This window comes from Harpia harpyja, chromosome Z (assembly GCF_026419915.1).
Source record: "Harpia harpyja isolate bHarHar1 chromosome Z, bHarHar1 primary haplotype, whole genome shotgun sequence".
Lineage (NCBI taxonomy): Eukaryota > Metazoa > Chordata > Aves > Accipitriformes > Accipitridae > Harpia > Harpia harpyja.
In genome coordinates this window covers 89803962-89817536 of record NC_068969.1, presented here as the reverse complement: position 1 = coordinate 89817536, position 13575 = coordinate 89803962, and the positions used below count along the sequence as shown (strand labels likewise).

The 13575-nt window shown below is 45.2% G+C and overlaps 1 protein-coding gene across 4 annotated transcripts in view; it reads right to left on the bottom strand.

The window, feature by feature from the left end:
- Positions 1-12847, bottom strand: part of IQGAP2 (IQ motif containing GTPase activating protein 2) — a 131555-nt gene extending 118708 nt beyond the window's left edge. For all 4 annotated transcript variants that reach the window (XM_052776874.1, XM_052776876.1, XM_052776875.1 and 1 more), the window contains exon 1: positions 12770-12847. In XM_052776874.1, coding sequence (XP_052632834.1) covers positions 12770-12815 — 46 coding nt within the window. In that variant the 5' untranslated portion in view covers positions 12816-12847. The remainder of the gene's footprint in view (positions 1-12769) is intronic.
- Positions 12848-13575: the final 728 nt, after the last annotated feature.

Sequence of the window (13575 nt, the reverse complement as noted above, 5' to 3'; positions counted from 1 at the left end):
CTACCTGCAGGCTGGTTAGGGTGGGGTTACTCTTGGCTGTGAGAAAGGAGGAAGACAAGAGCAACAGGGACAGAGGGAGTGAGAGAGGGGGGAAGGGAAGAGCCTCTCACACTTCCTGAAAAAAAGTCCAGCATGATATTCTATTTGGGAGCAAACAGTTGCCAAGTGGATTCAATATTCAGGTCATTGTGGGGCTGACATCAAAAAGCTTCCTACCAGCAAACTCACAGTACAGCAACCAGCTGGAAGAAGTGTGGTAAGTTGTAGCTTAAAGAACAGAAAAGGAGGATGACAAGCAGGAATACTGGAGTGAGAGACAAAGAGAACCTGAGGAGAAAGCTGTGTCAGAGTGTCACTGAGTAAATCAGAAAAGAGCTACATGAATCTCAGGGTCTAAACCATAAGACTCAGGAGGACTGAAACACCAGTCTAGGAAAAGCCATAAGCAAGAGCATCACTGAAGCACTGAGTAAATTTGAAATCACCATGAGAAAGACTGCAGTGTAGAAACCCTCAGCCCTGACATCTGGTCTTAATTCTTTGGCAAGTCATCATCTCCTGCTCCTTCCCTAGCCAGTCTGTTGCAGAGTCCTTCTTCTACCAACATCTGAACAAACCATCTGCTTTACTCTCTCCATACTCTGAAAGGAGCTCCAGAAAACACCTGAAATGTTGCAACACATTTTTTTCTTCACGATATAAACACAAGCATGTGAATAAAAAAGAATAGTATGCATGCCATGAGGTTTGCAGCCTTAAACTTGAAGAACACATTTTCCTCTGACTGCCTTGCTTTTCATTCCTAAATAATTTTAACAGCCACAATATCCTTGAAGTTAGTAATTCAAATTCTTTGATTTACAGGCACAATGGCCATTTTTTAATCTCAGTGGGGAGAAAAAAAACCCAAACAATTTATGCATTAGGGATAACACATCTGAAAAATTAGCTTGCACCTACAGACCCATAGAATGAGATTGAACAATTTAAATACAAAAAATGGCTTAAAATTCACAAGAACATGAAGAAATGCTGTATGCTGCAGAACATGAACCCATAGGTATGGTAAGTTTAGGTCATGAGCAGGACCCCTGCATCCAGAGGTGGAGAGTGAACAGAACCATGGCAGTTCCTGCCCTTCCTCCAACATTCCCATCTCCCCTGGAAAGGCAGCTGAGCTGCTTGTGAAACAACTCCCCAAACTGCTGTGCACTCAGCAACTGTTTCTGCAGCTGAGAAGGCCCAGCACATGCAGGAACCACAAAAAAAGGATGGAGGTGCCGCATCAGGCTCACAGGCTAGGATCTCACCCTAAAACCTCTTGGCCTGGCTGACTGTGCTGGTCCACACAGGTGCAGGAAAGGCACAGGGGATGGAGATGCACCTTCTTTGTTTCTGCTTAATGGGTGAGATGATGATACATTCTTGCAGGAAGAAGGCAAAATCAGTGTATCCATGCAGATAACCAGTTCAGAGGCAGTCCGGTGTCAACAGTGACCTCAGTTATCACTTGAAGCCTGCTTGGCTGTCTCCACTCCACAGTAGGCAAGCAAGTGCTTGCAGAGTTGTTGGAGTTGGCAGCATTGGCTCCAGGGTAACCTCCTCCCAGTGCTCCCTGCTAGGTCATTTTGGGAGCACACTGCACAGGCAGGCAGACATTGCTTGCAGGGCAATTGCCCACACTGCTTCTGGACAACTCCAGCTCTTGTTTCTCATTTACATACATACCCAGTAATAAGACTTAATTTCTCCTTCATCATCAGGAGTTAGAACCATAGGAGAGAATAAAAGCACAAAAGATTTAAGTCTCTAATCACAGACCTTTGAACAAGGTTTGAAAAGAGCAGGCAAAACCCCACCCTTCCACTCAGTACATCTAGTACCAAAATATTGAGATTCAAAACTGCTCTGAGTGACAATGACACATCTACTGCTGTGCATATCACTGCAAAATCATCAGATATGGAGTGAGCCAGATGTTCCTCCTAACTTATCAATAAACCCAGTACTTGCATTTCCAAAACAAGTCACTGACAGCTGCACTCACAAGATCAGTTTTCACCCAAATCATACACTCACAAGTTTCTAACTATAACTGTATTAGTTCTACTAAATTCACATTTCCTCTAAACTGACAGCAAACTTATCAATCTCATCTTGAAAACTTAATTTTTCAGGTTACTTGCTTGTGTCTACTCCATAGCCCACTCCAAAAAGTAAAGTTTGGATTAATGCAGCAAGTACTGACCACAGGACAGCCTCGTCTCTGCCTTGAATCCATTTCCACTAATGAAAGCACCCCAGTGACAATGCTAAATATGAATTGTGAATAAGATATCATGAGCATACTGAAGGCATTGTATAAACACCTCAAAACAAGCATTCTGCCCGAAATAGCAATACCAAGACCACTAGAATAAAGGAAGCATAACTAGCTTCAATCATTTCTGTGGCAACCATAGTACAAGCAACACGCATAAACTTACCATCAAATTAAGCTATGTGTTTGCAAGTTTTGAAGTCTCTACCCAACAAGGAAATTCACATGCTCACGGGTTGAGCACCGACTTTTATCATCTTTTGTGTAGCTGCAGTCTGTTTTCTTTGTTGAAGCACTACTTCAAAAAATCAAGACTTTTGCTGGGACTTCTAATGGTTCTTCCTCCAAGCTTTGCCCTGGTTTCCAGCTCACACTCCATGGTCAGCCTCCTTATAATAAGGTGTTTACAGCTGCTACAGGGAGCAGACCAGTCTGAAAAAAATAGCTACTCCATCAGTACTACCTTACCCAGATGAGTCCCGGCCATTCCTGTTCTATAGGGGAACTACTTCTGTAGAGACCCAGTGTCACAACAAGCCTTGCTCATCATCAGTAGTTCTGCTTCTCCCGACCTGCACACTAAAGGCTGTCAAGAGTGAGCACAAGTAAATTACTTCTACCTCACTGGTGACAGTTTTCATGCAAGTGGTCAACTTCCAAGAAAGCCCATACTCTATAACTTGAGGAAATTAAATTGAAATAACTTGATCAGATGTAAATTTGCATCTCAGATGTGCCCAAGAAGCTAGTGCAGACCAGTTCTACTATTGCTATAGGAGCTCCAAAGTCTCAGCTGCTCCTTTCTTCATCCTTTTGGGGAGTACAGATAGACCTGTGTCCTGATTTCAGCTGGGATAGAGTTAATTTTCTTTCTAACAGCTGGTATGGTGTTGTATTTTGGGTTCAGTATGAGAAGAATGTTGATAACACACTGATGTTTTCAGTTGTTGAGAGATAGTGTTTAGACTAAGTCAAGGATTTTTCAGCTTCTCATGCAAGAGAGAAGGCTGGAGGGGCACAAGAAGTTGCGAGGGGACACAGCCAGGGCAGCTGACACAAATTGGCCAAAGGGGTATTCCATACCATGTGACATCATGCCTAGTATATGAACTGGGGGGAGTGGGGCTTTGGGGATCATGGCTCAGGAACTAACTGGGCACTGGTTGGTAAGTGGAGAGAAATTGCATTGTGCATCACTTGTTTTGTATATTCGAATCCTTTTATTAGTATTGTCATTTTATTATTGTTATTATTAGTGTCTTCCTTTCTGTTCCATTAAACTGTTCTTACCTCAACCCATGAGTTTTACTTTTTTTTTTTTTTTTTTTTTTTACCCCCATTCTCTCCCCCATCCCACTGGGTGCAGGGGAAGTGAGTGAGCGGTTGCATGGTGTTCAGTTACCGGATGGGGTTAAACTACGACAACCTGCCAATGGGCAGCATTTGCAGCCTGGACAGAAGCAGCCTACCAGTCAGCACCCTCCTGCCATAGATTTAAGAAAAACGATACAGATGAATGTTGCAGAAATCCATCTCTATTTTTATCAGAAGCTTCTGTAAACATTTACAGAGCTATTTAATTTTGTTTAAGTGTGGCAAAAAAAAGGGGAAACTACTGAGTGTTATTGCCATGGTTCAGCGTTATAGGAAACACCAGCCCTTGTTTTGCCTGTTACTACTCACAATACTAAGAAATTTGATTCATTTTGCTCTAAAATAACTCACATCAGTGAAATCTTCAGCAAAACCATGTGGTCTTACTTCTCGTGATCTGTATGAAGATAGAAATTGGAGCACAAGCAAGGAGTTTGCTTTACATTTGATAAAAGCTGTGTATTTTCTGGAGCATTCTAATACATTTGTTAAACATCATTACCATAGTTAGAGGTGATACAAATTCAAAGCATCAAGCAGTCACATCCAATCCTTGCAGGTAAAGTGTCTACCCACCTTCAGCAGTCAGCTGCCATGCAACTTCAAATGCCAAACCAAGGCTGGTTCATCTCCCAGCCTCCACTAAATCACAGTGAAGATATCTGTGCTCTGCTGTGGTCTGAAAAGCAATATTCAAAACAACTTCTGAGCTCAGATGTACTGAAATCACGTTTACAGTGTGCGCCTGGTTTTGTAAAAACAGCTGACTATTTTTCCTTTGTAAAAAGCTCTGTCCCACATTCATCTAAACATAATCCCTGCTCTCCTCAGGAATCCTTCATGTTCCTTTTCAGTTAAACCACCACATATCCATGCTGATATTTCAATGCATTATTTATTCTCCTATACTGTATTGAGAACACATGGAATTTAAGACTTGTTTACCATTGAACAGAGGCCAGCCAGCTATCGATTGGGTAAATCAGTTGGGCTTGAAAAACTAAAAATCCCAGAAATAAGCAACATATACTGCAAGTCACATCTCATCCCTACAGTTTTGAGGCCCTGCAAGTCAAGAGTAATTTTACCAGCAGAAAAGAGTTGGAAAAGCATCTTGAATCTTACTTTATGTACAAAAAGAATCTTTCTTTCTTGTTCAAGTAGTCTTATCACTGTCAATATTTAGACAGTTCCTTACAGTTTTCTTACCACTATGGCATTGCCTGGTGAACGCTGCCATGCCTTTACTGACACTTACAGATTTATGAAACTATAGCACTAGAGACAAAATTTCCTGAAAAACATTTCTGTAACTCAAAACTCCCTGGGCAGCAGCAGAGCCGAGAGCAGCCCCAGCCCTGGCAGGCAGGCAGGGCACCATGGTGGCAGGGGCACTGCAGCAGAGGCACCGGGGGAGACCACTGTGATGCATGCTGCTCCTTCCCTTATGCCCCAGTCCACGCTCCCATGCTGCCTGCACATTTTGCTGCTCCACTGCAGACACGCTTTCCACATCTCTAGCAACACAACAAAATCAACTTGACCTGTCGTTCCCTCAGCTGCTTGTGCTCATCCCTGCTCCAGCTACTACATCATGTTGGCAGACCTGCCTGTGGGTTTGTGCTGTGAGCCAGGCCGGGGACCTAATCCAGCCAAAAATAATCCCATAGGAGGAGTCAGGGTTGCTTCTTCCACCAGCAGACCTGACTGAAAGCATATGCGAAACCACAGCTTCAGGGTGTGGTTCCAGAGCAATTTAAACACATTTAAATTCTGGCTGCCACAGTCCCACCTGGCCAGAAAGTTCCCCCTGCCTTGGGCCAGCAGGCGCAGCTGTGAGATCTGCAGCCAGCCACTGCAGAGGCCTGAAGTGGCTGCAAATACAGCAATGCAAATCAGCTCTGCAAAGAGAGATTAGCTTCCTGCCAGATTAGGTCTCTGTGCCATCATATGAGCGTTGGCAAGAGGTGAAGACCACAGCAGCCTGACAGAGCAGCTGAAGGCACCTTTGGCGAGTTCAGGCTGCTGAAACATCACCAGTTGCAACAGTCTGCAGCAAGGAGGTAGCTGGAATCCCAATGTAATTAACACCAGTTAAAAATAGCAACTTCTCTTATGAAAGAAGATAACCCTGGATACAGGATCATGTTTTTGGAAAAAGCAAACCTGTGTCCTTGTTTAGTTTTCAAGTTTTTACCCTGTTTCTAATCACTTCAACCAGACTATTAGACACAGATATCCCCGGTACTTATTTGCGATTCCCCAAAACACCTTAGAAACCTCCCTTTAAAAACACAAGTAAAACATTTACTAGCCCATGGTTTGATGTTACAACCCTGTGAAAGAGTGGTTGACTTAATGAAGCCCATTTCTGTAGAGAGTTCGGGCATTTCCCATTCCAACTGTCCCTGGATTAATCTGTGCTGTGCTCCTACAAGCTGTAAGGCTCTAATCCTGCAAACGTAACCAGGATACTGAACAGCTTTACATATCCAGAACAAATGCAGGAGGATACCCTTAATTTTCAGGAAGAACAGCCAGTAGAGGATGGATAGCATGCATGACTACGTATTTCCCATCAGACTTTAGAGCCTGCTAAGAATCAGTTTAAATACCTTGCTAGATGCCAGAACAGCATTTACTGCACTTTGAAAGAAGCAGGTCACAGTCCACGGGGGAGGACTGGCAGAGACCACATCCTTCACCACTCATTTTAGCTGAAGATGCAGACTGCTTAGCCTGATCCACACAAGCCAAGCAAAGCACCTGGGATGGGGACAGAAGTTTCTGCCAGCTTTGGAGCCTGGCAGGCAGGGCAGGGTAGACACCACACCTTGAGGCAACAGGTCCTTAGGGCCTGACAGTGGTTTGCCAGCAGTTGTGAGTCAGAGCTCTAAGGTGCTCCTTGAATCTAACTCCTGAAGAGTTTATACCTGGCCGACCTCTTAACTTGGGCAATAAGTGATAACAAAGAACTGACATAATTCCTCCAGGTAAGTGTTTCTTGCTAGTGCGTAGTCATTTGAACAGAACAGTAATTTAACACTGAAATCTGCCACCAGCATGGGTTCTTAATGGCTGCTTATTTGCTTACACATTTCAAAAGGTATTTAGGAGCCATGCAGAGTTCATATGAACACCAGATTCAGTATCTCCCTTGATGGGAGCCAAGGGAGTTGATGTCCAAACCAAAGCATCCCTTTTCTCCCCTCCAAAGACCTCCATGCAAGGACCATGGCTCCAACCCCTCCCTCTCCTGCCACATGGCCCACCCTGACACCCTACCAAGGCCCTTGGCTACCACAGAGCACCCTGCCTGCCCCACCACCCCATCACCACGGACCAGCGTACTCTTGGCTGGTGCCACAGCAGCTGGCAAAACAGAACTGGAGCAGTGCCAGGGGCAATGTGTTGGTCACCAGCACAAACCTGCCCCTGTGCCAGGTTCTCAGCAGCCCCCTTCTCCCCCCCAGCTGTGAAGATAAGGCAGTCCGTGTCCTGCAGACAACCCTCTTCAAAGCCCAGCTGGCCCCAGGCTGAAGGGGCCACTGTTGTTTTCTGAAGGTGAACGTAAGCACCAAGGTGCAGGAAGTGCTGACCCACAAATGAGCGGTCCAGGGCCCAGCTCCTGTCCCAGCCCATCTCATCAAGGATCGGCAAACGACATGCCCACAAGCAGGCATTCCTCCCTGCTTGCCTCCCCTCCCCAGGATGGGGAGACCTGGCCCCTGCCCTCCCTGATCGTGCTCCCCGGGCTGGGGTGGGCACCGCTTCTCCCCCCCATCCAGCACCTGCACTTTCATTCCACAACATGCAGCAGTTCAAGGATACCTGTTCCAAAAAAACCACTGAAACAGCCTGAACAAGTGAAGCAGGTTAATCATTTCCTGCAAGGAGAAGGGCACATGAGAGCACACTTGTTTATCATCCCACTGAAATATAACTAACCAGTCCTGCCTATCACTGCCAGGCTTTTTTTTTTTTTCCACCTTACATGTAAGATTATTCCTAGTAAATCATAGTCAGCTTGAATTAGCAGCAGTATCGAGCAAAGCTTGACCTAGAACAACTAAGTAACTGAAACACCACTTAACAGGAGAGCTGCAAATCTGCATACTTCCTATTCCCTGCCTCAAGTATTGGACTTGATCTAGCACACTCGCGTGTGCTATAAATCCTGTTTCCAGCACAATATTAATATTTCCTGTTTCAACAGTGTTCAAGTAGCTTTAAGCATGCTGTAACATAGCTCTGTCCTTTCTTTACTAAGAGACTTCAGGGGAGATGAGCCTGCTTTGTACAAAAAGCACACAGAGAACCACTCCTACCAAATGAATTATGTGCACTTGGTTAAACAAAGCAGTTAAACTTTTCAAGTTCTCATTCAGCAGTTTAATTATTAGCAACCTACAAAAGAGTGGAAGAGATAAACAGTGTATTTGGTTGCCAAATTACACCCATCAATAAGAAAGGAGAAGAAAAGTGTTCTCATAAGCCACAAGTACTACAAGAAAGTATACACCCAAAAGAATGTATATGCATAGGATACAGTTAAGCTTTTTTTTTTCTCCTCACTTTAAAAACCCCATCTGTTTTCACTTAGAAAAATCCTGTGGAACTTTTACCAAAAGGTTTTTTCCCCTCTTAAATTGAAAAATAGCCATTTGTTTCCCTGCACTTAATAGATATGCAGACAAATACATAGTTTCTGAAGTTAAATGCTTTTTGAAAAGCCACTGGTTTGCAAGCTTTCACATCCTGCCAAAGAAAGAAGCTAGGTGCAGTTTCATAGAGAGGCGTAGGCTGTGTTACACTTTAGGTTTGCCCTGCCTGTCTCCACAGGCAGGGCAGCTCTCCTTCACAAAGCTTCATGCTGTTTATTTGTCTCATCTCCTAACTCCTAGTGCCAAACAGAAGCAGTCCTGGGAGCCAGGACCAGAAGTACAAGCAACGCCCTCATCACTGGATACCAAAGTCAAGTTTCCCCCATATTTATCCATCTATGCCCAGTGAAGCTGACTTTCCAGGTTCAGCAGGAGAGATGAAGACTTCTTTAGCTGCCTGTCTCCCAATAGATGTGTCTCATGATGCTGAAGCACCTAGTTTCTCTCCCAGTCAGTATACAGGGACCTGGGGCGCACATTAATTCAGCTGCTCTGGGCATGGAAATGCCTGAAATCCTTTGCAAATTCAGACACTCATGGCTTCACTCACTGTAGCTTTACTACATTCCTGGAAGCGTGGTGAAGCCATTCAGACATTTCTTAAAAACTTAAGTATTTGTTTTTGCACAAAGGTTTCAGGGAGAACTAGCTATAAAGGACCTGAGAGTGTTAAGAAAAAGGCATTCTCAAAGATACACCACTGCCTGATTTGCTATTTTCAGATGTTCAAAACTTCACTTCTCGGCACATCCAAGATTTATACCTTTTCTCTTCATAATCTTCAACAGCACCAAGCATTTTTGTAGTAAAAATGGCTCATACCCTAAGAGTTGTATTACAAGTCCCAATTCTCTGCAGTTCTGTGAACCTCTGCATTTGATTGTGCTGCGACTGAGAAATAAAGCAGGCAATAGCTGTAGCCAGACTGGAAACCAGCTACATAAATTCAGTTGCAGTGTGCCTGTTAACACAGTTTCTGCTGTATAAGCTGCTTCCTTGTACTTTTATGATCTCACTTGAGTTGGTGCTGGATATGAATATCTGAAAGACTCAACGGAGCACCAACAGAAATCTCTTCCGCATCTTTTTTAAGCTATCAACAGCATGCAGAGTTGGAGGCACCTTTCAATAAGTGGTCCAGGAAGCCACAAGGCTTTGGCCCTAACAGGCTTAGAGAAGGCTCAAAGACTTTGCTCTGAGCTCCTATTTCTCCCATGAACCATGTTCATCCTGAACTAGCACCCACTCAGAAAGGGATCCTCTTGTTTGGTTTCATTCAGATATTTCCTGACTTTAATGATTAAAATGATCAGCTCTAAGAATTTTTTCTAGATGAGTATCTTTGAGTTACTACATCAGCAAAACTTGTAATGCAAAGCTAGTTTTCAAGTTAGGGATTTGTCTTCCCAGTTACTCACTTTGTGCTATAAGGTCTTATGCTCAGGGACACACTTTTTTCCCCCCAGTGGTATCCATCAGGCTACAAAATGTAGCCAAGATTTGCACATATCTTCCTCTCCAGTTATCAAAGTGAAATGCCACTGATAACCATGCATTCATTCATATAGTTCCCAACGGAGAATTATCATAGTAAAATGCTAACCTTCTTCAGAGCAACACACAAACTCTGCCAGGAGCCTGAAGCCAAAGTCAAAAGTCCAAGTAAAGTTAAATGTTTAAAACAGTACTAGGTCACTAAAGCAAGGAGTCTTAGCAATTCGATAGCCTAACTTGGACAACTTATTAACTCTTCTAGGAAATCCAGCATAGATGTGGTGTTCAACACAGGGAATTGCCAAAGTGCAGTTTTAGTTATGCAGAGAACCTACAACACATGATGGGTTTCATAAGATTTGAAGATATTTCACCAGATAATGCTGGTGTAAGTTTTCAAGTTAGGGAGCATTTTTAAGATGCTGCTTCTCTCCTCATTCCAAAATGGCTGGCAAATACAGTGTAGATAAAGCATATTTTATTTTCTAGACACAAGCTAAAAAACGAAACATGCACCCATAGTTATGGTACCACTACAGAAAAGGTTATGGTTCGTTCTTTGGTGTATGGAGTTCTCTGTGGACTTCTTTGGTGTTTGGGGTTTTTTTGAATATAGGCTTCAGCCTGGCATATTTGAGGAGCCTTCGCTGAGTCCCATGAAAGGACGGTTGTGTCAAAGCTTCCCGCAGCAAAACAATATCCATCCTAAAAAAAGAGGATGCAGTGCAGTACAGCAGACACAGCCTCTCACTCAGGGAAGGACGGAATTGCCACTGGAGCCTGAGCAAGCAGGCAGCATCGGTCAGAGGGGAAATGGCATCAGGAAAGCCAAGAAGGATGCCCTCACCCACTCCTGTCCCTGGGACAGAAGACCAAACACCAAGAGAGTGGCTACAACTCAACACAAACTTCTCCCTGGTCATCACAGCAAAAAGCTTTGAAGTATCATAGCAAAGCATAAATACTAAGAGGACAGACCATATCTTTAAAACTATATTCAGCATCCTTAACTGGTCATTCTTACCCCACAATAAAAAAGGCCCAAGATTCTTAAAATACCCTGAGCAGCTCTGGCAATAAGGTAAGTCAACATCAGCACCCAGACAGGAACCAAGGCACAAAGCACAAGCCCTTTGCTTTAAGTCAAAGCCTCATCTTTGAGCATATTGGACTTCATGGCAGACTAGCAAGTGCTATGTGTCCAGACTCAGATGTTCTGATGCCTGCCAGACCAGATCTGCACAGGAAAGCCCCTGTTGCTTGGAGCCTGATGGGCACACCACATACATTTGAGGAGTTTCTGCATGTCAGGCAAGTGGACCAAGTGCCAAGCTGGGGCTGGAGCACCATGCAGCACACTGCCTGGACACTAACCTACCACAGCAGCAGTGGCACAGCAAGCCGAGGTGACCGGGAGATTGGCTTCACAAGCAAAATATTCACCTTTGCTAACACGCTAGCATGGGCACTTAACCTATCCATAGTAACCACTCAAAAAAACGTTATCAGTACTGACAACTGTGAACACACCTTCAAAATCTCTCATCCACCTACTAGGTAGTGCACATGAAAAAATGCACCTACAGGCAGGTTCCATAGACCAGCCTCAACTGCAGGCATCAGTAGAGGAAAATGCTCTTTTTTTGCATGTTCACATTTTGCAATGATCAGAGGCATTTCTTACAGGGATGGCACAGCCAAGGGCTTGCACTTCTCTGCCCACAGGAACCGGGAGAAAGCACAGCCCGGCGCAGGATCCCAGCACGGCACAGGAGCACTGAGAGAGCCCTGCAGCAGCAGGAGGGAAGGTACTTCAGGGCTTTTCTTAAATACAGGTTTGAGAAGTAAACACACCTCCTCTGACCATAGACCAGCCTCAGCTGCAGGCATCAGTAGAGGAAAATGCTCAGGAGGGCACAGCACACTCCATGCTGAAGGTCCCGCTGCCAAGCACCACCTTTTCTGTCCACTCTGGGTGGAAGCAAGGTGACCCCTAACATTGTCAAGGGTTTTTGTGCTTCTTTCAAAGAAAGAGGTTTCAGAACCGGTTTTAAACAAAGCTGCTGTGCTAGACCTGGGAAGCTGCTCATCAGACCACAGGATGCCGGGGTTGTTGTGAGCTTTGCAAGTAATTTGCATGTTCACATTTTGCAATGATCAGAGGCATTTCTTACAGGGATGGCACAGCCAAGGGCTTGCACTTCTCTGCCCACAGGAACCGGGAGAAAGCACAGCCCGGTGCAGGATCCCAGCACGGCACAGGAGCACTGAGAGAGCCCCGCAGCAGCAGGAGGGAAGGTACTTCAGGGCTTTTCTTAAATACAGGTTTGAGAAGTAAACACACCTCCTCTGAAAAGAGATGCCTGGTACCTGCACTGCTTCTCGCCTCACCCCAGTTATTACTTAAAGCTACAAAGTTCTAAACCCACGTTATTAAAATTAGAAAGCAAAGTTTTAATTTTATAATCCGAAATTCCGAAGTGATCATCGAAAGATTACAAAGTTACAATCCGAAGCGCTAGTCACAGCTCAAGTTACAAAGCTGCAACCCAAAGCGGTACCTGTAACACCAAGTTGTAGAGTTAAAACCCAAAGCTGTAGCTCTAACCTAAAACTCCCAAGTTGCAATGCGGAATTACAGCTATAATCCATTCAGCAAGTTTCAGAACAAAACACAGCCCCACGAAAACCTGTTCAAAAAACCCCAGCCGCAGCTCGCTGCGAGCTAGCCTACAGCAAGCCGGAGCGCTGCGCGCTGCAACAGAGTCTCTTGGGCGGGTTTTATTTCCCCTCAAGTCCCTCTTTTAATATTAAACCGAGGAAGCCGGCAAGGGAGGGGGACCAAAAAAAAAGAAGAAGAAGAAGGGAAAAAAAAAAAAAGCAAGCCTGAAGTGCCCCCCCCCCCGACCCCACTCACAGCCGTAGCGGGGCCGCTGCAGGGACGCCAGCTCCTCATGGTGCATCCTGCCGCCGCCGCCGCCGCCGGGAGGGACGGCGCCGGCCGCCGCCCGCCCTTCTTATGCGCGGCCCGGGCCCCGCTGATTTGCTGCCGCCCGCGGCCGCCACCGCCCCCGCCCCGCGCGGGGCCGAGGCCACCCGGGGCGGCTCCGCGCGGGGCCGCCGGGCGGGAGAGGCGCGTGTGCCGCGGGAGAGGCACCGCCGCGAGGAAAAAAAAAAACAAAACAAACCAGTCGTCGTCCCCACACACAAAAAGGGAGAAAAACAAAGGGAAAAGGGAGAGAGAGAAAAAGAAACGAGAAAAGGAAAAAGGAAAAAGAAAGAAGGGAGAAGAAGAAAGAGGGGGAAAAAAACCCAAGCCAAACAGATCAAAAAGCAGGAAAAGAAAGAAAATCCCCAAACCGAAGAAGCAAAGAAAAGCAAAAAAAAAAGCAAAGCAAAACAAACCCCAAAATTAAAAAAGGCGACCCCCCCAAACCAAAAACACACAACAAAAAAACAGAAAAGAAGAAAAAAAAACCCCAACCAAAACAAGTGAAACCAAAAAAAGCAAACACCTCAGAAAAAAAAAGCAAATTGAAAAGGAAAAAAGAAAGCAATTAAAAAAACCCAATCCCACAATGTGAAAGGCCAAGGCACACCCCCCCCCGCCCCCTCCCCCTCTGGCATTTTGGCAGAGTGGGCTGTGAAGAAGGGTGAAAAAACAAGCCCAGGACTCCCTCCTGCAACTTTGCTCTTTTGAAGAACTCTCACCCTCCACAAGCA